General features: G+C 39.4%; 1 protein-coding gene across 1 annotated transcript in view; it reads right to left on the minus strand.

Annotated features, from left to right (window-relative positions):
• Positions 1–22752, minus strand: part of SAMSN1 (SAM domain, SH3 domain and nuclear localization signals 1) — a 117697-nt gene extending 94945 nt beyond the window's left edge. The window contains exons 1-2 of the mRNA XM_049824892.1: positions 22700–22752; positions 184–317 (exon numbers count right to left, since the gene is read on the minus strand). Coding sequence (XP_049680849.1) covers positions 184–207 — 24 coding nt within the window. The 5' untranslated portion in view covers positions 208–317; positions 22700–22752. The remainder of the gene's footprint in view (positions 1–183; positions 318–22699) is intronic.
• Positions 22753–25648: the final 2896 nt, after the last annotated feature.

A 25648-nucleotide genomic window follows, 5' to 3' on the forward strand; every position in this document is an offset into this window, starting at 1 on the left:
TTGCTATGTATAATTTCTCATACATAAACTCTTTTGTCTATGCTAGAGAGACGCACTGTTGTTACACAACCATTGCACAGTTTGTGATATAACACCTTGATTTTTTTCCATCTAAACACACCCACAGGTTCAGTTTATCAACTCACTGACCCACTAAATAAAAACATGTGTATGTACACTTACCAGAGAAAAACAGAAAAGATTCATGTTGGTATTGAGATCCACTCCAGCACCCCAAAATTCTGCTCCACAAACTCCTGCCGCACAATGCAGCTCCTTGCTCTCCCAGCTGTTTGTACATTTCTCCCTGGAGATTACTGCAAGATAAAATCCCTGCAATAATCCACTGGATTCAGAGCCCATTATCAAATGAGATAGGCTTCCCCAGGCCAGTACAAACTGTTTTCTGAATTAAAGAACAATGTTTACCAACAAAACAAAAGCATTGTCTGAATGATTATGATGGACTTGGGAAATGCTCTCTTGCAGTCTGTTGTTTCAACTTAGTGTGTCATCTAATAGAAATAAAACTCTTTCTGCCTAAGACCACTGGAATATACAGCTAACTCCAAGGCAAATCTTCTCAGTTTACTCAGATTATCAAGATACACAGAAAATCTTGGAAAATGCTGATTTTCTATACAGATGAAACAATTTACAAAATTCAGTAATTATTGTTGACTACATTTTGAATGGAAGCATTTTACCTAGCGATCTTGGAAAAGAAACCTGTGGGCCACAATCAAATTGTTAAAAAAACCAACAAAACCAAAAACAAACAAAAACCCCAAACAAAAACCTCATGCTTTGGGTCTGTACACTAAAGAATAATTACCAAACTGGTGTCCGACATGTTGACTGCTTGATGGTGCAGATTAGGACTAAACCAATTTTGCTATTAGAAAACATGGCAAATCTGGAAATTAAAAAATTGGGAGTATTCCAAGCTGATCAGTGGGTTATAATGAGATGTATTATAGTGTATATGGACTGGCAGATGAGGGATAAGAAATTGTAAAGAAAAACAGTAGCCTGTCACTAACTGGTATAAATCAACAAAATTTCATCACCTGTAGTGGACTAGAACAGTCTGAGGAACAAATAATGCTGAAAGCACTGTGAGTCTCTAATTGTTTCAGGTTATGAAATACCTGAAATTAGACTGGGTTTGGAATAATACTGCCCACTAACCCACAATTAATTTCCCATAGCTCTTATGTGAATGCTATGATATTTGGTTACATGAACAAGCAGCAGTTGGTACCAAAGAGATAAGCTGAAATTCACCAAAAATGGACAGGTCGTGTCACTTTGTGACCAACATCTTGATTTCTTTTCTTTTGGCCCAGAGTTTCATATTTGTAAATGTCAAGCATCTCTTTCATTGCTCATACTTCTGTCTATTTCAGTTTATTTTAGTAATTTTGCATTTGACCCTGTGCCCCAGTGAATTTGAAATGTCCATATTTTGGCAGGATAAATACATTTTAACATAAGTTAGTTTCTACCCTGAACAAAACCCAAACAAGGCTCACACAAAGGCACACGAACAAACACCAGAGGACAGATAAGATTCAAGATTTTAAATCATAGAATCATAGAATGGTTTAGGTTGGAAGAAACCTTAAATATCATCTAGTTCCAACCCCCTGCCATGGGCAGGGACACCTTCCACTAGACCAGGCTGCTCAAAGCCCCATCCAACCTGGCCTTGAACACTGCCAGGGATGGGGCATCCACAGCTTCTCTGAGCAACTTGTTCCAGTGCCTCACCACCCTCACAGGTGGTGGAAAAAGAAAAGATCTTTAGTTTGCACTTTTCCTATTTACTGTGAATTATATAAACGTCTTTTTGGAAGGCTTTTCCCAGGCCTGCTTTTCAGTTATAATTTCAGATTGGTTTAACATATTAGAAAAGTAGGGTTGGCTATGAAGAGCTTCATGAAGAATGTTATGATTTAGAAGCCAATTAGCAAGACACTTCTCATTTACTCCTCCTACAAACTTGAGGAACACTAACAGATTTTGTCAATTACCACCTAGTGACACTTTCCTAATGTGATTATACAAAAATAGACATCTGAGAGGCCTAGCTTGCTGCCGATGGGCTTGCGTTTGCTTTGTGGCTTACTTGCTAGCCCCCTCATGAGGGAGCAAGTTCTTATCCTTCCTGTGCCTCAGGTTGTTCAGCTGGAAAAACTGAAATAACAGCACAAACCTCGTATGCAAAGTACTATGAAAGTAATGATCAAAACCTCCCTGTCCCAGCTATGGAGAATTACTTTTTTTTTTTTTTTTTTAAACGCCTATTTACAGTCATAGGTGTCTGGAAAACTCCAGAAAGACTGAAGAGCTAGTAAAATGACAAGATATAATAAGGAACCAACACCTAAGTAACTTGGGGGATGTGTTTTTCATTCAGACTGATTTCATCTCTTGATTTTGGGTTGTGGCTTTGGGGGGAGGGGGGGTGGGGGGGTGTTCTATGCATATTTACTGTGAAACCTTTAGGAGGAAGTTTCTTAATTTTATACCACTGATCCTCAAGGTAAGAGTAGCTAAGAAAGCACAGATCTCATGCTGACCTATTCAATTTTTGTTTTGCTTATATTTGTAGACATGCAGAAAAGAGAATAATTTAAGAAGAAGAACAAATTAAAAGCTAAAAAGCAGCCTGTATCTACAGTTACAGACATACACATATATGGCAAGCAACTATGTAGGAAGGCAAAAATGCAGAGCTGTACAAGACAACCTTTTGTGAAGAGAGATAAATGCTCATCCGTAAACTTTCTAGGGCATTGGGCCAACTCTTGTTTCAGTTGTTCTTGCTTCACCATTTGGACAGGTGCAATTCATCACATCAGGCTTGAAATCTCATGAGCTAGGCACTATTCCATTGAAGTAAAATATGAAAACCAGAGGCAGGCTTTTTGCAAATACAGAGCTAGAGATTGAAACTGGGAGTCATACTGGTTTAGACTCTGTGGACATGCCTCCTGAATACGTCCCACATGGCTCATTTGACTTCCTTCATTCTCCAAAAGGCAGAATTCAATTCCAGCATTCTGGAATTGCTCCAGCATTCAATTGCTCTCATTTCATATCCTGGTGCATTCACCCTTTTGTTTCCAGCTGTATCAGCTCTCTGCATATATCTATACCAAAGGCATTATGGTGACAGTACTGGGTGAAAGTTATTCAAGTCAGGTTTAAAATATTCAGTTCAAATATCCCACTTGAGAAACAGAGACATTTAACCCACTCTGATTTCCATTCTGCTGGGCTAATAACTTTACAAGACACAGCCTTTAGTGAAAACTTCAAGTGGAATCCCAAAGCACCGCTGCAGATATTCTGGAAGCAAGCCGCTGTCGTGGTTTCAGCCCGGCCGGTAACGAAGGGCCACGCGGCCACTCGCTCACTCCTCCGGCCCCCTCCGGTGGGATGGGGAGGAGAATCGGAGGAGAGAGGGAAAAAAATCGGAACCTCGAGGGTTGAGATAAGGGCGGTTTACTGGGACAACACACAAAAAAAGAGAAGTTACAGCAACAACAACGGTACTAATAAGAGAGTGTACAAAAGGAGTGATGCACAGTGCAACTGCTCACCACCCGGGACCCGACGCTCCGCCACTTCCCCCACCGAAAACAGAGACCACCCCCCGGCCCGCTCCCCATTTATGTACTGAGCATGATGTCCCATGGTATGGAATAGCTCCTTGGCTAGTTCAGGTCAGCTGCCCCGGCTATGCCCCCACCTCCCAGGTTCCTGTAAAAATTAACTCTATCCCAGCTGAACCCAGGACAGCCACTAAGACCTTAAGATTAAAGACTGCAAATTCGTTTTTATATGTTTTTGAGTACTTACAGTACTTAAGACTCCTCTTATGAAAAGGTAACATTTTACACCTCTACTAATTCACTGATATAGCCATCTCTAAGGGTCAAGTTTGTTGATAGGCCTAAAGTATAGATGACATTACCCATCAGGTTCCAGTCCTAGACTAATGGATAAATTACAAACTGTGAGGAAACACCTACTCTAGTAATTAAATTAAGATGCCACAGCTTACGATTGATCAGGATGAATAATATAAACAAAATATATTCTTAATGCCACTTGATACCACAGCTGTCTGTGTAAAGAATTTGAGCTTTGAAAAGAATTTAAAAACCAGTAACTAAGTAGAACAAATTTTAAGGTAACATCAATGTGTGACATCTATGTACATTTTACCTGGTATAAATAGAGCAATTTTACAGCAGCAGTAGCATACCAGAACACCAAACCCACACCAAAATGAGGGTACAGAAATCAGTTTTACCAAACAGGAAACACTTGAACCTTCCCTTCCCAGCTCTGATCTTGCACTACTGTTAGCATTTAATTCTCTTTCCTCACTGCTACGTGATTTCTACGTGATTGGTCTTTACATCCTTGCAAGTAGTTCAAACACATTAAAAAAGAAAAAAAATGCCCACAAATCGAGGCTTTCATATATTGAGGTTTCTGTTCCTGCACAATGAATAGATTTCATAGCTGAGATCTCTAGGCATCCTTGGCCTTTTCAGGATTTCAGGATTTCAGCTGTGTATTCACAGTAAGTGGTAACCCATAATCTATCCTGGCATACAAGCAGTTAAGGTCAAGCCATGATTCAGGTACTCACAATTCAACCTTGGCTCCAGGCTAATACCACTCCTGGTATTAATAGTTGTTAACCTGGACATTTTTCAATAAATCTATTACTAATATTTACCCCTATTTTCTTCTCACTTCTTTTTTTCCTCACGCACTGTATCTATCCTTAATGAAAATGCATATCTACTTCTCCTCTGATCATCATCTATTTGTCATCTGAGCATCTTCATACAGATTTAAAACTAAGAGCAACAATGCTACTGCCTGATATAGTGTGAGTATTAAACATATAACTAATCATATGCTAAGTGGTCACATTTCTCTATTCACTCCACATAAAAGGCTGAATTATTAACTTAAGCTGATGATAAAGTAAACATAGTGTGTTGCTACTACGACTCCACAGGCTATCCTGGTGGAAAGGGGAGATTCAGCAATTAAGTCAGTTAGAGGCTTCCTCTTGGCTCTCCCATTTCTTTGGAAAAAGACTGTGTGTCTACTTTCAGCAAGACCCCACTCAGTACACCACATATTTTCTAACATGTGAAGGCAAGCGTGTAGGTGGCACACTGGATAAAACCCCTGCCTCATTTCACCTCCTTCTGTTCACTTACAATAGGCAGATGACAAAGCAGTTCTGTGCAGAACGCTTTCCTTGTTGACCCACAACTCATGACCGAGTGCTCTATGAGAAGCCACTGTCTGAACCTAGGAAACTACTATTATTAAACAAGTTTAACATTTTCTATCATGAACATCCCCTGAAGATACTACAAACGGTCAAAAGCCGTTGCAGACCACGAACACGATACTGTCTCTAATGTAGAGCTACTAACACTTGATATTCCTGAATCAAATGTTCCAATCATTGGCTGTAAATTACATCTACTTAATAGTTTGGAAAGGACCCATGAAGTACTAACTAAAAACCTGATTCTTTAAACGTTATTGATTTTTTTTTTTCTTTTAGAATCTCCTTCAATTTAGAGACAGCTTCTTTATTCCCTCCTTTCACATTCAGCAGCTAATTAAAAATTGGTAAGGAAAAAGCTTCACAACTGCCCTTACCCCTGCCAAATTGCAGTATTCCATTCCTCCTTTTAAAAGACAGTTTTACAGATGCAATGATCAATTCAACACAGCAGCTTTTACACATTTGCAACAAGGATTTGCAACAGAGTTTAGCTCAGTTAAAGATTATTTTAGGCTCGCTTAGCATAAATAGCCATAACATTTACTTCAGCCCAGAAAATCAAGCAAATAAAGACATGAAGAGCCAATATTCTATAAATCAAAATCAAACAGGGAAGTAAAATGCTTTCACAATTTCCAAAATCCCAGGGAAGGTCTGTGCCTATTAAAGTCACTGGCAAATTCCCGTCAAATTCAGAACAATCAGAATTTCATGCACCTTCTCCTGCTAACTGATCACATTTAATCACAACATCATAAAAGCACGTGGTATTTCCCATACAATTCATTGTAACATTCAGCCATGCCTTGAAGCTAACATTCCTTCTGAGATAAATAATCGCATTGTTCTTCCCTTGCCCCAGAAGATTTACTTTTTTTTCCGAGCAGTTATATTTTGATCAAAGGAAAAACTGCATCTCTGTTCTAGAGAGGAAATGTGTATTTCCTAAATGGGAGGGGCAAATCCTCTGCTCTATAATTTTACTGAAACTCAATGAATCTGGCCCACACATTCTTTATTGCTATCTAGTACTATACTGCAATTTAGAGTGAAAACCCCTAACTTCTATCGTCAGGCCATTTTATGTATTATCAGACAAAACTGATGTCTACAGTGAATTATGGGTATAGGAGTCATTATCTTCCAGGAGCACCTTGAAAACGAGATGTCTAATCTCAATAATGTAAGTTTCCTGGTTAAATAAATCCCCTGTGCTTAGTAATTCTATGCATTTATAGAAAAGATGTCACCGCCCCCCACATCCTTAGACTTTAAAAAACATTTTAAAGCCTCAGGGGGATTTGAATCCTCACTAAACAGAATTTATTTCTGTACTTACTTCTTAGTATTCTTAATCACACAGTTCATGCATTTTTGTTATGTAATGGATTGGGACATTCAAAGGACCAGCCTGTTTTGCAAACATTTATCTTCCCATCACCCCACTTCCCTTTTACTTGGATGGCTTTTTTTTAATACGAAGATGACAGTCTTATTAAGCACACCCTGCCTGAAACAACTCCAAACAATCAACGCTGCCTTCTAAGTTTGTAGCCACCCAGCTCTTATGTGACCATTTAAGAACAGAACTTCAAAAGGCCAGCAAAGGTTTTCCAATCCACTCGGCAAGAAAGATTGCCTCTCCACTTTTGCCTATAGGAATTCATGTTAAGGACTTTAATCATCTATTTCTTCCTTGAGAGCCTGATCCAAAGCTAAATGAAGCCAAAAGGAATCCATCTATTGATCTGAGCAATTCTGGCACTTCTTAATTCAGAGTTCCTCTACCAATTTATACGTTAAGTTGGATACAGCCTGAGGACAGTCTTTCTAATATAACTTGTGTGCACTGCCTGTGGCCATAGGCACCCAATCCTGTTCCCATGCACCGCCTTACCTCTGGGAGATACCCACATACGGCTGCTGACAGCACCAGGCTCCAAGTGAAACAAAAAGAGCCAGCTGGCCCACGTGGCCCCCCAACCTAGATGAGTAGCCTCTGAGCAGAATGTACTATTTTGTCCACACTACCATCTTACCTGCAGCTTTCTGGGCTGGAGCTGGTTCCCAGCCAGCCAATTCAGACTTCCATCTGCCTATATTCGTAGACACAACACCAGATTTAAAATATTTTTCTGTCCTTCAGGAGGCTACAGTGAGACTCTTGGGTCCTGTCTCTGTTCTCAGTCTCATACAAATCAGGAGTAACTCACTGGAAGACAGCAAAGCCACAGCAGCATTCCGAATAGAAAAAATAACGCCTAACAATTACATTGGTGAGCTCCTGGCTTATGTTTTAATTTTCTTATCAGGTTTGTGTGAGTCTCACCTTTTTGGAAATCAAAATTAGGGACTCGGAACTTCCCCATTCAGTTTTCATATATCTCATGGATCCTGAGCTGATTTAGATATGTACCTGCTGACCACAGCCTGTTCTTTTACAAATCATTCCAAATAAATTCTGCTGTACAAGCCTGACATTTTGACCACACTAATTGTAAGTTGGACTCAGTGGCTTTTAAAAACCATCTTTCTGATGAAAAAGCAACTCCTTTATACAACCAGAGAAGACCAGCAATCCATATCAGTTATACATTAAAGGCTATACAGTTGCTGTTGTGTTATATAAAGCTCTTCTCTAACACTCTGCAACTTGGGTTTCAATCTGTACTTAGTAAAATACAGTGATAAAACCTAATGTTCTGGACCAGATCTGAACTGTGAGTACCAGCGCATCCAGGAAGTGCTGGATTTGCTTATAAGACAATGGTCTAAACACTTTAGGGCTGCAAATATAGCCATGAGCTAGAATCAATCACATAAAATAGTTCATGCTGCAGCAAGAAATACATGCGGCTAAACAGAGCACTTCTTCCCACCTTACTGTTTTACATAGCTTAACAGCTCCACGCTGTTCGGACAGATCCTCTATATTCTTTGGAAGTTACTCTGGATAGACCCTTCGTTGGTAGATATTAGCAAAGCTTCATATTTTTCATCTGAGTTAAGCCAGTGTCACCAAACAGTTACACCCATGTAGCTAATTTTTGGGACTGTTATTTTTTAGAGGCAAGGATACATCAACTGACGCAGTGGCAATTCGAGCTGTTTACATCCCTGTGCATGTGATTGCAGAGCCTCCAGCTTAGAGTGTCCTCATTTTTGACTATCCATGACCCTGCTATACTGTCTTACTGCCTCTTCATGTGTTATAGCACTTTCCTTCACTTCTACAAACATACCATGCCATGTGAGAGACGAACTGTATTTGCCTCTTAGGGTCCCTTTAAAAAAAGTGGCAGTCCTCATGCCCTATTGGAACTCATGCATTTATGTACCTGCAAAATCTGCCTCGTCTGTAGCCACTGTTACTGGCTTTTATTAAGGTAATCAAATATGCAGAAGAGGCTAATGTTAAGGGGAAGAAGTCTGTACACTGCTGTCAGGACATGTTGCAGGAACAACACATAGTATATCAGTGTGTTCTAAAATATTTAGGGAAGACAAAATTTAAATTTGGTTATCACATGCCAGTAAAAAATTGCATCAGCTACACGCTGTCTGCACCAGTTGCGTTAAACGCAGGCTTATACAGTGGGAACTGTAGATGCCATCTGCAGCCCTAGAATAACCTTGGCAGCATACCAGCACATATTCATTTCCGTGGAGAACAGCCTTGCTTGCTGTAGATGAGTCCTCATGGTACCTCAGACTGCCAAACTGTCTCAGAGCTAGTAACTGGATATTATCACTCATTTAAATCCATCCTAGATAAACAAGATGCTCGGACTTGGCAGTTCCTGAAACTTTATTAAAGGTTGAGTAGGTAACCTTTCTCGCACCCCTGCCTGATTTAGCAGAACATGATTACCTCAGGCAACTCACCAAAAGCCTATGATGGATAACTTAAAAACTGGAACATACATGAAAAAACAGCAGAGAGGGAAAAACCCCAACCAACCCACTGCTGAGGAAATTTCAGTGTTGCTCTGCTTTAGGTAGAATAGAGTCTTTCAACAGGAGAATTAATATCATCCTAATGAATGTAGATGGATTGAGAGGGGAGACAGAGGGGAAACTGCACAGCAGTATTTCTGTATTTGCATAGGAACTTTTACCCAGACAGCCTAATTTCTTTTGACTTATGAGAAAAAGGAACAATCAGGACAGTTCTTAAGAAGACTGGCACCCCAAGATCTGCAAAAAGGGTACAGACAACAGATACAGTTACAGTTCAAAGAGTTGTACATCAGAGACTGACCCACCCTCCTGTTACTCCCCCTTTTTTCACTCTTATTTCTCTCAAATTCTTCAAAGTAGGATTCAACAGAGTAGATGACCTTTTTATCCTGGATAACCATGGAACAGTCAAGATTTACTCTAACTCTATTGAATCCAGATGTGGTTCAACAACCTGTTACCCTAATAACACACAAAAGAAAACACTGCTGTATGGAGAAAGTAATGTCCACGAATAAGCTCCAAACGTCCGTCAGGAATAGCTTAGTGAATCACACACATATTGGTTTAGTGCCACAAACTGCTAGAAGGAGTTTTACCCAGTAGAATGTGTAAGTAAGACTTCAAAAATGTCTCTGCCAGACATACATTCCCACCTTCATCGTAGGAACTCACATGGTACCATTATTATCAGATCTAAAACATAACAATCTTTAGCACAGTTATCCTTTGAACATCCCTATGACAGGAAAAGTGTTATTATCCCCATGTTATCACACAGCTGTGCCTATTGTCTGGATCACTAAAAAGCGTAATTATATACATGCCATCTAGCGGTCACCGCTAATGGGATGTCTGAACCCAATATGCTGATTTTCACATCTGTAGTTTAAGTTGCTCCCTCATTCTTTAGGTGCTTAAACATACTTAGAAATGTAAAGTCTGTCTGTGAAGAAATCCAGATACTTCAGAATTCTTGACCCTATAGAGCAACTAGACAGCTACCCTACATTTAACTTAAATCATAACATGAAGAGAATTAGCGTAAAGGAGTGGATAGGACTTGCCCTTCCTGCTGCCTCCTACCCAGCAGCCAGTGACTGCAGCCCAGCAATTGCAGCATCCTTTCTCACTATGGGAATTAGGGTTCAAATTCTCTTCGCAGTTCCCGTTTTCCTCTCCTGTGTGATTTCTTCACTCACCCACCAGGTAAGACATTTTCTCCTTCTCCAGAATCTTGAATTGGCTGCTCTACTTTATACAGACTAATTGTATACTGATTGAGCTAGGGGGGGGGGGGGCAGGTGGTGCAGATGTTGGCACATGACTCTCTGGCCTGGTTGCTAAACCAGTCACTTGACAGGGAATACAATTGGATTCCCCAGGCCCAGCTTCAATAAACATTAAATATTCATTTAGTTCACTGGAGCAGAAAAGAAAATTGTTGCAGCAAGTAAGATAAAATGTTTTGGAGGACTGGCTATAGGTGCTCAGGCAAGAAGTTTGCAGAAGACAGAAACCTGAACTGCACGCCAGAGTTGTAGACTTCTGTCCTGAGCACCCAATGAAGATACTTGCTTATCCTCAGAATGAAGCTGGAAACAGTTTAATTCTCCAGCTAGTTTGTAAACTGTGCAGTATATGTAGTACAGTTGCCAGTCTCTAATTTTCTTTATTATTTCTAATACATGACCTCTGGAGGGACAAAGGATGGCATGCATCTTCTTACTCTGTCAGCTCCCTCTGCTCACTGCTTACCTCCTTCCTCTAGTCTCTGGGATCTTACAGGAGAGAAACTGTCAGGGTGAGGAAGGAATCATTTCATAAAAGCAGTGGGAAAGCCAAATGCAATGAGCTGATTACTAGTAGCTTGCTGCTGTGTGTAGCATTAGCCACAGGGAAGTCAGACCGTTTTGTCAACAGCACTTTGCTGTAAAAACCAGTCGGATTGAGTGGATACAGGGAATCTTATTTAAGAGAAAATGATGATACTATGTGAAAACTGAATAGGAGAGGATAAATGTGTATGTATATGTCCTAGCCTGGAACTGGAAACTCCTACTGCTACTACGAGTGGTTTTAGCCCCAGCCATAGCTTTGCTGGGTGTTAGTTTACACTTACTTAAAGATGACATACTATTTATCTCACATACAGCAACTGAGGGATAATATATTATTAAGGGATTAGTAGTCAAAAAGAAAAAGCACAATATGAGGGCTGGAATTATTTTTCTGAATATGACTAATAAGAATTTCAGTCACTGTTGGAGATGGGATACTCATCTGTTCTTGTCCAAACATCTCAGTATACTGAGCAGCATGTCTGCTCGTGTGGTCTTAAGTACTCGAGAGATGTTTTCCCATTTTCAAAAGGTATCCTTCCATGTTACCTGTTGATTTTATATTAATCCTAGTAGCGGAAGATAAGCTAGCATCCAGCCTACAAAAAGCCAGTGGGAGCAAAGATGAATAGAAGAAAAGCTAGGAGATGAGAAACTGATCTGTAGCAAACATTTGCAGTGGAAACTGAGACAAAAGTACCACATAACAGAGAGATTCAGTGCAGCTGTCTATGAGAGGTCCAGGCTTTCACACAGAAGTCCTGCCAAATTTGACAGAGAAATCTTATGGAAAATTTTTAAATCAACTTACCACTTTCAGGATGAAATGTATACTCTTGATGCGGAGAAGTATATGTGTATATATAAATATTCAATTCCATAAACTGGTTTAAAATAACATCTAGAAAACCTGCAAGTATAGATCTGCTGCTCTTTTTCTTATTAAAATCCATGTTATATTAATGGGTTTATTTACAAACTGAACAATAACTCTGGGACATCATCTGTTTTACAGAAAATCACAGTAAACTTGCCACTTGAGCATTATAACTCTGGATTTATAGAAACACAGAAATCATTGAAAAACTAATGCAGCCATAAAGCTCTGCTAAATCTAAGTGCACAGCTTAAGCAGAAGTGTCTAGAAAAAATACCAAAGCATACAAGTGAAAACAAACATGAGGGGCACATAATTACAAGGGATAATGAGACTTTGGTTGTAATCTCTTGCATGCATTGGTATTATCAGCTGAATCTTTGGATAGGCCTGATCCAAAGTCTGCTAAATGTTAATGAGGGTATTTATTTTGATTTTAGTAGGTTCTGAACTTAATCCTAAAACATTTTGGTTTTGAGATGTGAAGCACAGTGAACACAAACCTTGTATGACAAGTATCACAAATAGTGTCTCATTATTCTTTATTTGTAACACAGCAAAAATAGCCTTTTTTGAAATAAAGATTCAGGAAAATAAGTTTTTTCAGCAGTGCATTTCTTGGGTCCATGCACTTAAATTTTGGCTTAGATGTACTATGATCAATATTTCCAGGTGAAGCAATTAATTTCCTCTGTTTAGCATGTGAATAAAACTCTTTCAATACAACTTTGACTTTCATTTTAGTTGCAGTCTGTTATTGCTAATGAAAAAAAATACTTCCTAGCTTTTCTAATGTATCAGCTAGGTAAATTGTTAACACTTAAGAACTCCCCAGGCAGTAATGAATGACATAGTTTTCTGTGTTATCCCTGATAAAGTTTAGGATATGGAAAGGAGTTTAATCCTCTTTCTATACTCTCCCATCTGTGCTTTAAAGCTACCATAGTAGATTACTACATACTGAAGCACTGCTTCAGAAGCAACTTCGTATTTTCAAAGCTGAGATAATTTTACTCCACAGTCTATTTTTTAACCTTTGTAAAAAAAGTAAAATGTTTAAGGAAGCCAGGTCAAATAAAACTGTTGAATTTAAAAGATGGATAGTAGTTTTCAGTGAGGTAGACCTTTCCAACAGATTGTTTGGAACACAGAATTAAGCCAAACTAATCACTTTGTTTACAGAATGCAAAGTGTTAAGATTTCACTCAATTGTAATCTTTTGTTAATTAAAAGACATTCCTTATACAAGACATCCTTGCTGACAAATATGGCTTGAGGCACTCTTTCTATTGTACCTTAAATATGCTATTGTCTATGCCTAATGTCTTTGATTCTGCTTTCATATTGCAGAATGAATTTACTTGGTACAGTTTTGCCATTAACCTGTTCAGTCACAGTTAGGGCTCATTTCTTTCTCTGTGAGGGAAGCTTAAGTTTTGCATTGGATTTCTCCACATTTTATCAGATGTGCATTTTGCTGCTGTCTAATCATTACGGATAAAGGGACTGATTTAGTATCTATTGGAGTAAATTGATGGACTCAGTTCAGAAGCTGAGTGTAAGCAGCTACTCAGTTCAGAGGCTGAATGTAAGCAGCTGCTCCAAGAGTAGAAGTGAATACAGAGAGACAGAGACTGATTTAATAAACTTCTCCACCTTGCATTTTTCTGCATCCACATAAAAACCTACATTCAATAATACCACAGAAATCCAGTCAGTCCAGTGTGTTGCTCAGGTCACCATATGGTTGTGGAACAGCTGGTTAATGTTAAACCCTCACAAAACTGAGATTATACTTACAGGAAGCAGCAGATACTTTGAAGAATCTGCACCCACATTGCGGCATCTAAGACAGACAGCTACAAATCATCAAAACACTCTGCCAGAGAAAAAGTTCCTCTGTAACACTTTGTTACTTTGAATGTCAAAATGACATCTCACTTACCTATCTTATGTCCTGGAACTAACTTGAAGAATATAGTGCATCCCATCTGATGACCTAAACCCAGCTAAGTAAATGGCTGTCACCTCACAGACAGATTACAACAATCCAGCACTTTCTCTGAGACTTGACAATTGCTTCTAAGACTACCGAATTGTCAAACCTGAGTTGAATCTCCTGAATTCAGGATGGAGAAAAAGGGTCTGTTGATTTTTCGGGGGAGGGACGGGGCAGGTAACCCAGGTCTGCAGAGGATAGCCTGCTGACATTGAAACACAGCTGCTTCACACTGCGTATGCCAATAAGAAACTCCTCGTCTTTGTTTTATTTTCTCTAGGTCTTCATTGCCACACACCGGCTGCCGCGATTGCTAAGGAACAGGCTCCCATCTTTACCACCCTACCCAATGCATCTGCTCCCCCAGTGCAGTGTGGGGTGGGTGGTGAGCAAAGAGCACCTAGTAGGCAAACGTGGTTTGAGCTTACCAGCTGGAGAAGTGACACATCGAGTTGAAGACAGCTTGGTGGTGATGGAAGACTAGCCATCGTGACTAAATTATAGTTGCATATTGTTGAAAGAATAGTGAAGTGGCACAGCTATGCTACTGTAAAGACGGAAGTTTCAGAAAGCTCTTGAAAAAACAGAAATACCTGAATACAAGGTGTTCATGTGGTCTTAAGTTTGCCCCTTTGGGTACCTAGTGTGATATTATCAATATTGACAGTAATCCAAGAGATCATGTAGGAGAAGCAGGGAGGGGGTCTAAACCCTGCCTCTGGGAGGAAAGGAAAGCTCACATCAAAGCTGATGCCTCAGGAGGCAAGAGAATGAGTTAGCTTGAGCCGGAGAAGGTCAGAGAATAGGAGGAACTGCTGGCAAAGGCCTGCTTCCCCCCTGACCCCTGCCCCAGCACCTCCCCAGGAACCTGGATGGCAGCCCGCAGGCCTCTGCCTGCCGCACAGGCCTGCTCCCCAGAGACAGCATTCGGCTCCCCATGCACCCCCAGGGACTCTGAAGAACAGGAGGGGAAAACAAAAAAAAGGAGGAGGAGGAGGAAGACCTGGCTACTCTTCTGCAGTTTGACCAGAACATCATTTAAGAAAATTAAACAACAGATGCTTCTCAAGGGTATGACACATTGTAGAGGCCTCCTTGAAGCAGGGGAACTGCTAAAGCCTTCCATCTAAGGTTGACATATTTTCTGATAATAGAAAATGAAGCAGTCTAAAAATATGTTCCTCCAGCTACCTCTACAATCAGTTACAGGGAAATCACAGCATGTTTCATAAATGCCAAAGCAAGCTGTCCTGACATAATTAGTCCTTTATTTAAGACACTGATAGAAGAAGATGAACTAATTATTTATGAATAGTCAAAGTGCTATTAGGACAAACAAACCATGTAAGCAGACTGATATGAACATTCTTAATAACCTGATCCAAAGATAATTCATGGTTTCCAGTCCTGACGTTTTATTTTTTTTTACTTTTTGTGGCTATGATACTACTTGACTATGTGTTGTTTATTGTACTGCTGTATGCAATAATGATTTAGAAGTATACAAACAGAAAGCAAGGAAGCTTTTGAAATGGCTAGCTAAAAATTAGCTAGCTTTTATAACTTGCCGATAAAAGAATAGAAATACTATACTTGGTATAGTAGAAGTTAAGTTTCAACCTTAGATACAAATATAGAGCAAGACACATGGTTTTCTTAATGGAACAGTAAAGTTAGCCTTTTAGTGAATTCATGTGTTAGGTTGGAAATCTTTGTAAACAAGGTAACTGAGATATTTTGGAACTGAGCATTCATATAAACTGCTAATGAAGTAATGCTGGGATTTCTCAGACATGCAAAGTTACTGCTTGAATAACACTATGACTCTGTAAACATCATAATATAGGAGGGTTGTAAATAAAATACTAAGTATATCCAAAATATTAAGTATTTAAATTATTTTCAAAGTATATTGTGGAACATCAAGCCAATAGATGGAACATAAGTAAACGGCATGAATCAGGCATAAAAGCAGCAGGGTGTTCAGTCACAGGAGGATCTGTTTCTGTAAGACATCTTTACCAAGTCTTGTGAAGCCACAGAAATCCTGACTGGGATGTAGGGGTCTTCTTAATAGTAAATAACATTAATAATAAACAGTGTTTAACTTATGTGTCCTATGTCTACTATGCAAGTGTACCATATTTCCTACTAATTTTTTAATAACATTCATGGAACTGTTTAGAAGGAAGAGCTGCATTCAATAGCCATCAGAGAGATTTACCTGGCCTACCATTATCTGACAATCAACACCTCTTCATTGGAGCTTGGGATACAGACAACCAGAGTCTCTTTGTGAAACCAGAATGTATGACATGAAAAGCTGGGAGAATGTTTAACAGTAGAGTAAAATGACAGATAAGAAGGTTTTGATAAAACTATGAAAAGAATTCTTTGTTCTTTTTTTTAAAGGAAAATTTGTGCTCCCTCTCAAAATGCTTTCCAGGAAATACTTATTTCCTAATCAGCTCTAATCATAAGTTATTATTAAGGCTACTAGTCTTTTTTTCTTCCCTTGACAAGGAAAAAAAGCAATTAAATTACAGAGTTGTCACTTGTTCTCATGAGTGTGTCCAACTGTGCCAAAATAGTATTACCTGTAAAAGGCAGTAAGCAGCATTTGAAAATATTAGCGTAACCAGCCAGAGACAGATTACATTCAGGCTCATAAAGAACAACAGCAACAAGAAAGAAGGGAAGGATCAGGGTGTTAGAGGAAGCAGGAGCAAAGGAGGATACAAGAGAGCTCCATTCATTCCCTGCCTTGAGTTCATTTGCAGACATAAGCCCCAATCTGGTTTTTGCAGCTTTGTAGAAATGTCAGGAGTGTTGAAAGCAGCATCCATCATTTCACCAAAGGGGACAGGGATTTGACCCTATTCACTCATGCATTGGCCCACAGAGCTGGCTGCGTATGTACACTGTATGTGTATATGCACTCTATTAAGAAGACTCTGCCAGAGTCTTCCAGCAGGCTTTCAGGAGAACTGTGTAATGTTCTCTGTGTGACTCCCCTTGTTCTTTGGAGATGAGGTGTCAAAGGGGTAGCTAGCCCAGACAGGCCCAAGAACCGTTGAGTACCTCCATGTTGGTTAATGCTGTGCTTTCCACATAGTGTGTATAGCTAGTCTATACACTGAGTTAAATAATTGTGGTTAATCACTGGCAGCCTTAATTAAACTTTTGCCGAGCAAATTTAGTTAATCGTTCAAAACACATTTGTGAGATTCTGCAAAATGAGCAGCTTACCCTCCACCTTTGTGAAATTACTGTTAATCATTCACTAATGTCTGCATCATCCTATTTAAACCTTCCCCTGTGGTTTTAGACTTCTTTTTCTTCTTGCTAATCCGCCACAGGGGAGAGATATGTAAACATGCAAATACTTTTTTATAGGCTTTTCCTATTTGTGGTGGTAGGTTCTATCAAGCCATATTTATAGCCTCACCGAGTATTATTATAATTCATTCACCTCACATTCAATTGAATTAATTTAAAGGTATAATTCAATTTAACAAACATGCAGCTCAGTGCGCTGAGCAGTGAGACATACTGCAGCTGTTTCATGCATGCTGCACTTCACCCCATCTTTCTGTTTTCAGCCAGCCTCCTGGATTAGTGGTATTCTTATATATCAAACCAAGTATTACACCAGAACAACAGTGGACCATAAGAAGACAACAACAGCTTTTAAACCTCCAAGCTGTGTAACTATTACCTAGCTGTCCCAAATTTCTCTAAATTCTCGTTGTCCATGAAGAGTATGTCCTTTACTGTGCAGTTCTCTATTATAAAATCCTGTTGATATGAACTACCGCACTCTTGCTCCTAACTCTGCTGAAGTCCATTATAGACAACCCTTTCCTGTGATTTACACCTCATTATAAAAATCAAATTTCTTGGTTGTCAAAAGTAAATTGACTGCAGCAAGCTGAAGGAACTACCTGACATACAGGCCATCATACCAGCCTATGGGTGTAACTTCAAGTATGATGGAAGGATATCCTATAAATACAGAGCTCTCTTAGAAAGTAAAATGAAAAACTGATTGCCAGGTTAAGTGAAGAGAGTGCAAACTGCCTCTCTCCTAACCTCAACCCTAACAACTGGGATGGGCTGAGACTTGGCCCACACTCGGAAGCCATCACCCAGATAAAATAACTGCCAGGAGAGAAATTGTTCAGCAGGATAACGCTCCTCTTGCCAGCATTTTTGCAGCCCCAGTACAGCTGGAGATCTAGGCATTGTCTCTCTCTTAACACTAAACCTAATCTTCACTGTACTTTTAACCATAAGCCTAAAAAATGTGTTGTGCTCTGAGCCATAGCCTAGGAACCCCAGCCATGGTTGAGATGAAAAAGTTATTACAGAATAAATCTTATTGTAGCCTATCCCTTCCCTTGGCAGCCCCCATGCAACCTCACTTCACCCAGAGTCCCAAGATTTGTCTCTTTCCTAACCCTTTGCCTAATTATAATGTTAATCCTAATGGTGGATATGGCCTAAGCTTCAGCTGAGGATGAACAGCAGTGGCCCAGAAAAGAAATATTTTGGCAGCCTAACCCTTCCCTTAGCAACTTCTCTGCAGCCATACTGCAATGGGGGATATAGGCTTTGTCTCTCTCCTAACTTTAACCCTAACTCTCAAGTGAAGGATGAGCTGAGCCTTAATGCAGGATACCAGCCATGGCCCAGTTGAAAATGGTGTCAAGAGAGAAAAATGTAGCAGCCTAATCCCACCTTCAGCATTCTCGTTGCAGTCACACTTCAATGAAAGGAGAGTGACAAAGCATTGAGCTAATCCTAACCCAAAAGCTAGCCAGCATCATGGTGCTCACTCACCACTGCCCTTGGTAGCTCCTTTCCAGTCACTTTGCAACAGGAGAACAAGATTCTGCCTCTCTCTAAAGCTAAACATTACTCCAGCTGTTTAGCTTGGCCTTAGCTTGGCACAACCCCAAGACTCCCAGGTACAGTACAGATTAAAAAGTAATCAGGGTAGAAATTTTTTTGTAGCCTACCTCATTCCCTGGTATAGCTTTTGCGCATCCACTCCAACAAGTGCTCTGGGCTTTCTCTCTAAACTCAATCCTAACCTTAAAGCCAACCCTAACCTCAACCTTATTGCTTGGCCTTTGCTGAACCTTAGTTAAGGATCCCCCATGCATGGCCAGATAAAAAAGTTAGGAGAGTAATATTCTTATAGCCCACCACCCGCTTTGGCAGGCCCTTTGTGGTTTGACTCCAACAAGAGTCCTAGGCTTTGTCTCTGTCCTAATGCTAACCTTAACCTTAAGGGCTGGCCTTTGCTCAGCACTGATGTGGCAACTCTGGTCATGGACAGAACTAAAAAGTCAGGGGAGTAAGGTTTTTGTAGCCCACCACATGCCTTGGCACCTACTTTGCAACCCCACTAGCCTTTGTCTCTCCCCCAGCACTAACTGCTGGGAAAGTTCATCTTAGAAAGTTCAGGCTTGCCTCATGCCCCTGGGAAAGCCCAAATTAAAAAAAAAGTTAAGTAGAGTAATACTTTTCTAGCCCACCACTTTGACTGGCAGACTGTTTCCAACCCCACTCTATCTGGAGCTCCAGGCTTTGTCTCTCTCCTCACACTGACAATAACTCTCACAGAGAGCTCGGCCTTACCCCAGGACTCTCAGGCATGGTCCAGATGAAAAAGTTGTCAGGCAAGTAATATTTTTGTAGCCCACATCTTCTCTTGACAGTGTCTTTCCAGCCAACTCCAGCAAGAGCTCTGCACTTTATCTCCCATAAGCCTAACCCTAATTCTAAGCATCACAGAGAGTTTGGCCTTACACCAGGATTCACCGGCATGGCCTGGATGATAAAGTTGTCAGGGTAATAATCTTTTCATAACCTACCAGTTCCCTTGGAAGCTCCTTTGCAGACACAGTCCAAAAAAACCGTAGGTTTTGCACCTCTCCTGACTCAAACTATCTCCAACACTAAGCAGGGTCTGAATCTTACCCCTTGAACCCCAGGAACAGCCCTAATGAAAAAACATTCAGGGGAGAAATCTTTCTGTAGCCTACCACTTACCTTGGCAGACCCTTTCCAGTCCCATTCCTATAGGAGCTCTAGTCTTTCTCTCCCTCCTAATTCTCACCCTATCTATCCCCAACCTTATGTCTTGACCTTGGCTGAGCCTCAGGCAAGGACCCCTGGGCAGGACCTAGATGAAAAAGTTGTCAGGGAATAAGTCTTTTTGTATTCTGCTACTTCTTTGCTAGTCCTTTGCTGCTCCACTCCAAAAGTAGCTCTAGATTTTGGCTCTCTTCTAACCCTAATGCTCACCATCATAGAGGGCTCAGCCTTAGATCAGGACTCCCAGGCACCATTCATATGAAAGTGCAGTCAGGGAAGAAGTCTTTCTGCAGCCCACCCCTTCTTTTGGGAGCCCTTTTCCCACCCTGCTCCAATGGGAGCTCTTGGGTTTCTCTCTCACCTAACTGTGGCTTCAACACAAGGGGTGGGATAAGCCTTACTCAAGGATCACCAGCCATAGTCCAGGTGAAAAATTGTTCAGTAGAATACTCATTTTGTAGCCTGCCACTTTCCTTGACAACCCCTTTGCAGCCCTACTCCAGCACTGAACTTTGCCTCTCTCCTAACCTCTCCCCTAAGCTTAGGCTTGGGCTGGGCTTTCTTCCAGGACTGCTTTCTATCTCTTACTCTACACAATACCATCTAAAGGGTCTCTATGAAAACCAAAGAAAATTATGTGTAACTACTGTAATTGCCAGCTAAGATTCCATTTTTGTTTTACATGTAAATAATTGATTTTTATAGCTATTTGCTGAATTAAAATAAGAAGAACAGTACATGTTCAAGCATCTTTCTTCATTGATCTAATCAACCATTCCTCATCAGAACTGAAACCCTACTTATATTCCAAACTTCCCTCCAACCATTAGCAATTCTAGCAAAAGAACAATTTTTAAATTGAGGATATACTGTATGGGCTATACATTTAAAATAAAACAAAGGATCCAGGTTTATGTTTTTCCTTAAAAAAATAGAGATGTAATAATAAATTGGTTTTATTGGAAATTTAAACTTAATGACACTATTTGACTGCATAAAGACACGTAGTCTTTCTTACACACACACACACAAATATTATAGACTCTAGCCCCCAGCACATTTCCTCAGATTTTCTTAATTTTCCTCAGCTATTTTGTGATCTTTTGAAAAAATTTATTTGATTTTATTTATTTTCTGTGTATTGTCAGTTTTTAAACTTTATTTTCTTCTTCTATTTACTTTGAGGACATGCAAGTTAACTGTTTGAATGCACCAATACTATTGGAGGTCCATAGGCTACCCCATATATCCTGGACCCTTTGTTTCCAGAGGAGTAAAGTTACACCAGCTGTTGCAGCAAATAGCATTGAAGGTATCATATAAGCAAGCCGCATTTCTGATTGACTGACTTCCCCATGCACATGACCAAGAAGCTATTGTCGGTAAGGTTAGCAATAGACAGCTTTGGGGCTGAATCTGGAACAAGGTATGAACTCATACATCCAGCTCTGCAGTGAAACACTTTAGCTATCTCATCAAAAGGTCACAGTTAAATTAAATTTGCTTAACATTTGAAAAAGTATATCCTTATGCTGGACATATTAAATGGTAGTAGATGACACGTAGAAATTTAGAAATTAAATTTTTCCTACTATCTTCCTGTATGTAGGAAATCTTAGCATATTTATATCATCCACATCCATTCTCCTTTTTCCTGTACTTCCTTTCTCTCTGTTCATGCACACGTACATGAAATCCCTTACTAGTTTTAGCTTCATTCTTTTCTGTTATTCTTTGTTATTACCAATCTACCTTAAAGCTTGGAAAAAGGCATGTCTTCTTACAGTTACTGCTCTGCGTATCCCATACCAACAGAGCAACCTACATCATCAAAACAAAAAAGCTGAGTATGTCAAATGCATTGCATGAACAAACTGAAAAAGAAGAAAGCATTTTCTCTACATTTTTTCTGTTTTGATAATTCTAGACTTATTTATCACAATATAGAGGAACATGTTTATACGCCGATAGGTGATCCTTGAGTTGATATGCCCCTTCAAGCTTCAAAGGCAACCATCCTCTTAGCACAGATTCTGATTTTAGTAAAACCTGAAATTAGCAACTATACCAGGCTTTGGACCAAAATGGTTTATTAGTGGTCCATCCCCCACTCCCACCATATCTGAAGAATGTCATGCCCTTACAATGGCACACTTTTTGAACCCTTTCCAATTTCAGATATTTCCTTTCTCTTTTAATACCTCATTGCTTTTGCATCAATTACAGCCTGACCTAAAGCCACACTGGCAGGGAATGTGATATATAGTAGAATCCATTTAAATGAATTTCTGATGAAAGAATAAAACTGTTAAAAGAATAAATTTACTGCACAGATTTATACAAATCCTGTATATGCACTGAAATCCTCTTAAAAGAAAAACTGATGGAAGATTAAAATGCTAAATGAATTAAACTGCAGCATCCTAGTGAAATATAATGATTATTTGACCTATTAAATGAATAGCTCCACTGACCATATAATGGTAAGTATTCAAATATATGTAAATTTTAAATATGTAGTGAAAAAATGTAAAGCAAACAGTGGTCAATGGGAATATCTATTAAGACAATAAACTTACAGAATAGTAGTGAAATGTTCTTGAAAGGTCTTTGTTCACCCAGGCATGAAGCTAGCAAGTCCTTCATTTCTGTTGAGAAGACAGACTTTTAATGATTATTAAAAGTTATTAATTGCACAGCATAAATGTAGTTTTTGCTTTGCTCAATTTCAACATATTAAAATGTCCGAGATAGCCATTCTCTTCCCTTCCAGCTGGACTCTCCACTTGCGGCAAATTTTTAGGGATCTGTTTTAAAAAAAAATAATTGACCAACATCTGCCATTAGGGCTGTCTGTATTCCATTTTATGGAAAGTATCTTTTAAAACTGTGTCAAAGTTGTCATCATCAGTGAAACATACAAAACCAAAATTGTTGGCAGCACTGTAACATTTATTTAGCTTTCGTAATTTTAATGTACAGTCAATAACCTAGCATATAGACATATTTCTGATAAATATTAGAACCATGTATTCCAATGCTAAAAGAAAAATAAAGCATTTTGTCTTTCCCCATCAAAAGCACTATTTTGGTAACACTAAAGTCCTGTGAAGTGATCCCATTTTGAAAAAATATATGCTTTATCTGTATATCTTGGTTTGGGCCAACTCTTCAAGTAACTGGCTTCAGGTTTAAATCCCAGATTAAACCACAAAAAACATGCACTCTAAATCCCCTGGCAATGAGTTGAAAATGATTTTATACATCAGCTTCCTACCTGAGAAGAGTTGAGTTCATATTCAGTTTAGGTCATAGGTGAAATGAGTTTGTCAGTTGCAATCTAGTCTGTAATGAATTTATATCTTGATCACAAAATTACTGTATTACCCAATTAAATATTGCCTGAAGGTACTGTTCATTAGAGATGGAGACCCAACAATGGATATTAGAGACTGAAGTGCATTTTCAGTGTATGAAGAACTGTAAATCCCCAGATAGTCCTGTCTTGGTAGCAAGATGCTTTGCACAGAAATGGCATCCTTCCTTCTGTCAGGTCTTCACATTTGCACCACTTCATGTTTATGTGACTTTAAAAATTTCAAAAATTTCATACCAAGAAATACTATAAACCTTGAGTCACAGCCTTCTCTGCAGAAAATGCTTTGTAGAAATTCAAGGGGGGTTTTTAGTGACTACTTATACAACTGTGATTATCCTTTTGCCATTTAGCTCAAAACCTGTATTTTTGAAGGATGTATGGATAAGGCAAAGCCATTATTGGAGGGGTCTGGCTGGCAGTGAAGCATGCTGAAAGCTATAACTTCCCTATACTGAGGGAACAAAGGGTATGTGCAAAATGCAGGCCATCAGAAGAATGCACATGTAAGGGTACAAATCTATCAGTCCCTTTGTACAAAAGAAGATTTCTTCTGTCTGTATCCTTCCTGAAAGCAAAACCAGATGGATATGAAAGGCCAGGAGGGATATTTAAGCCCCCTAGGTGAGGTTAACTTCAAGTTCTTTGAGTTTCCCTGTGACTCTCGCATGAGCTTCAGAAAAATTTGGGGAAGGGAAAATTTGACTGCCTGACTGGCAAAATGCAAGGCAAATATGTTTTGGGAGATTTGATAGTGGAAACCTTTCAAGGGAGAATTTCTCCTTGACTTTCCCTTGTTACAAGGGCAATATCCCCTGTGTTTTCTACTCACACTAAGATCTGGGTCTACAGAGAAATTTTTAAATTACCAAAACTCCATCCACCATTATGTTCTGATAATCAATACACAATAATAGCCATAAAGAAGAAAGCTGGAAATAACCATGCAAACACACCAGTCATCCCTAAATTTGTGTTCTACTGTACCTTAGAGAGCAAAAATGTACACTGAATACACACATAGATGATAATAGGGAGACATAGAAGATTAACTCCACAAATACAAACATAATGGGTCAGGGTTTTGCAAATTAGAAGTTTGATGAAGAGTTGATCACATTTGAACTTGACGCTCATGTTAAGATAGTCTGTGAGACTACCTTGTTAAGAAAGGCAAAGTATTTGAGAGCTGGGAAATAAACAGCTTCTGTTGACAAACTGCTAGAGACACCAACCACTGAAAAGAACAGGAGATGGCTGCATAAGGAACAGGGAGTATCCAAAACCAATTAGGAGTTGGCAAGGTTCAGGGAAGAAGCTGCATGAGAAATATAGTTAAGAACCCTGTTTTGGTAATGGTTTTACTGGGTCAGACGGAAAGAGCACTTTTTCTTAATGATGTAGTGGCGAAGTAGATGAAGTGTGGAGCACGTTCCAAGAAGCCCTTCAAAGCAAGGATGGAGAGGATGCTGCACATACATGCAAGACTTAAATACCTTTTGAGAGATATACAAGTGTTATTAGCTTTATGCAACAGCAGAAAAAATGTTAATCTAAGGGAGGTCTTGATTGTTCTGCTGCCACACAGAAATAAGAGTTTGCATAATCCAATACTCACACTAAAATATTTGGCCACACTCCAGAGAGACCCTCATTTTTATCCTTGTCTTTTGGGAGTCCTCTTTTGAAAGACTTCTCCTTTTTAACAGTTCAGCCCACAACCCTTTCTATTAATATAAAAAGGAGAGTCAGCTCACCATAGCTGATTATCCTTCTGATTGAACACTCAGATCAGGCAGCTGCAACCTGCCCTCTAACTCCTTTTTTGCCAAACTGTTCTCTTCAATCCTTGTTTGTCACAGTGGTGAAAAAGGCTGAATCAATACAAGAAAGACTTAAACATCTTTTAGCTTCAGAAAAAGAAACAACTGAATCAGGATCTGAAGCTATAAATGATGTTTAGTGGGTTAATCTGATTTAATCCAAGAAAATCAGACTCAAACCATGCTCATTAAGAGGACTTTAACTTTGTTTTGTGTTTTTTAAACAACCTAGGAAACATGTGACCTCCCTGCCAATAATTTCTCTGTACTATTTATAAGCATTTTTGAAGGTGCTGATTACAGCACTGAAAGTCAATAGGATTCTATCT

Source organism: Accipiter gentilis, chromosome 21 (assembly GCF_929443795.1).
Source record: "Accipiter gentilis chromosome 21, bAccGen1.1, whole genome shotgun sequence".
NCBI classification, from domain to species: domain Eukaryota; kingdom Metazoa; phylum Chordata; class Aves; order Accipitriformes; family Accipitridae; genus Astur; species Astur gentilis.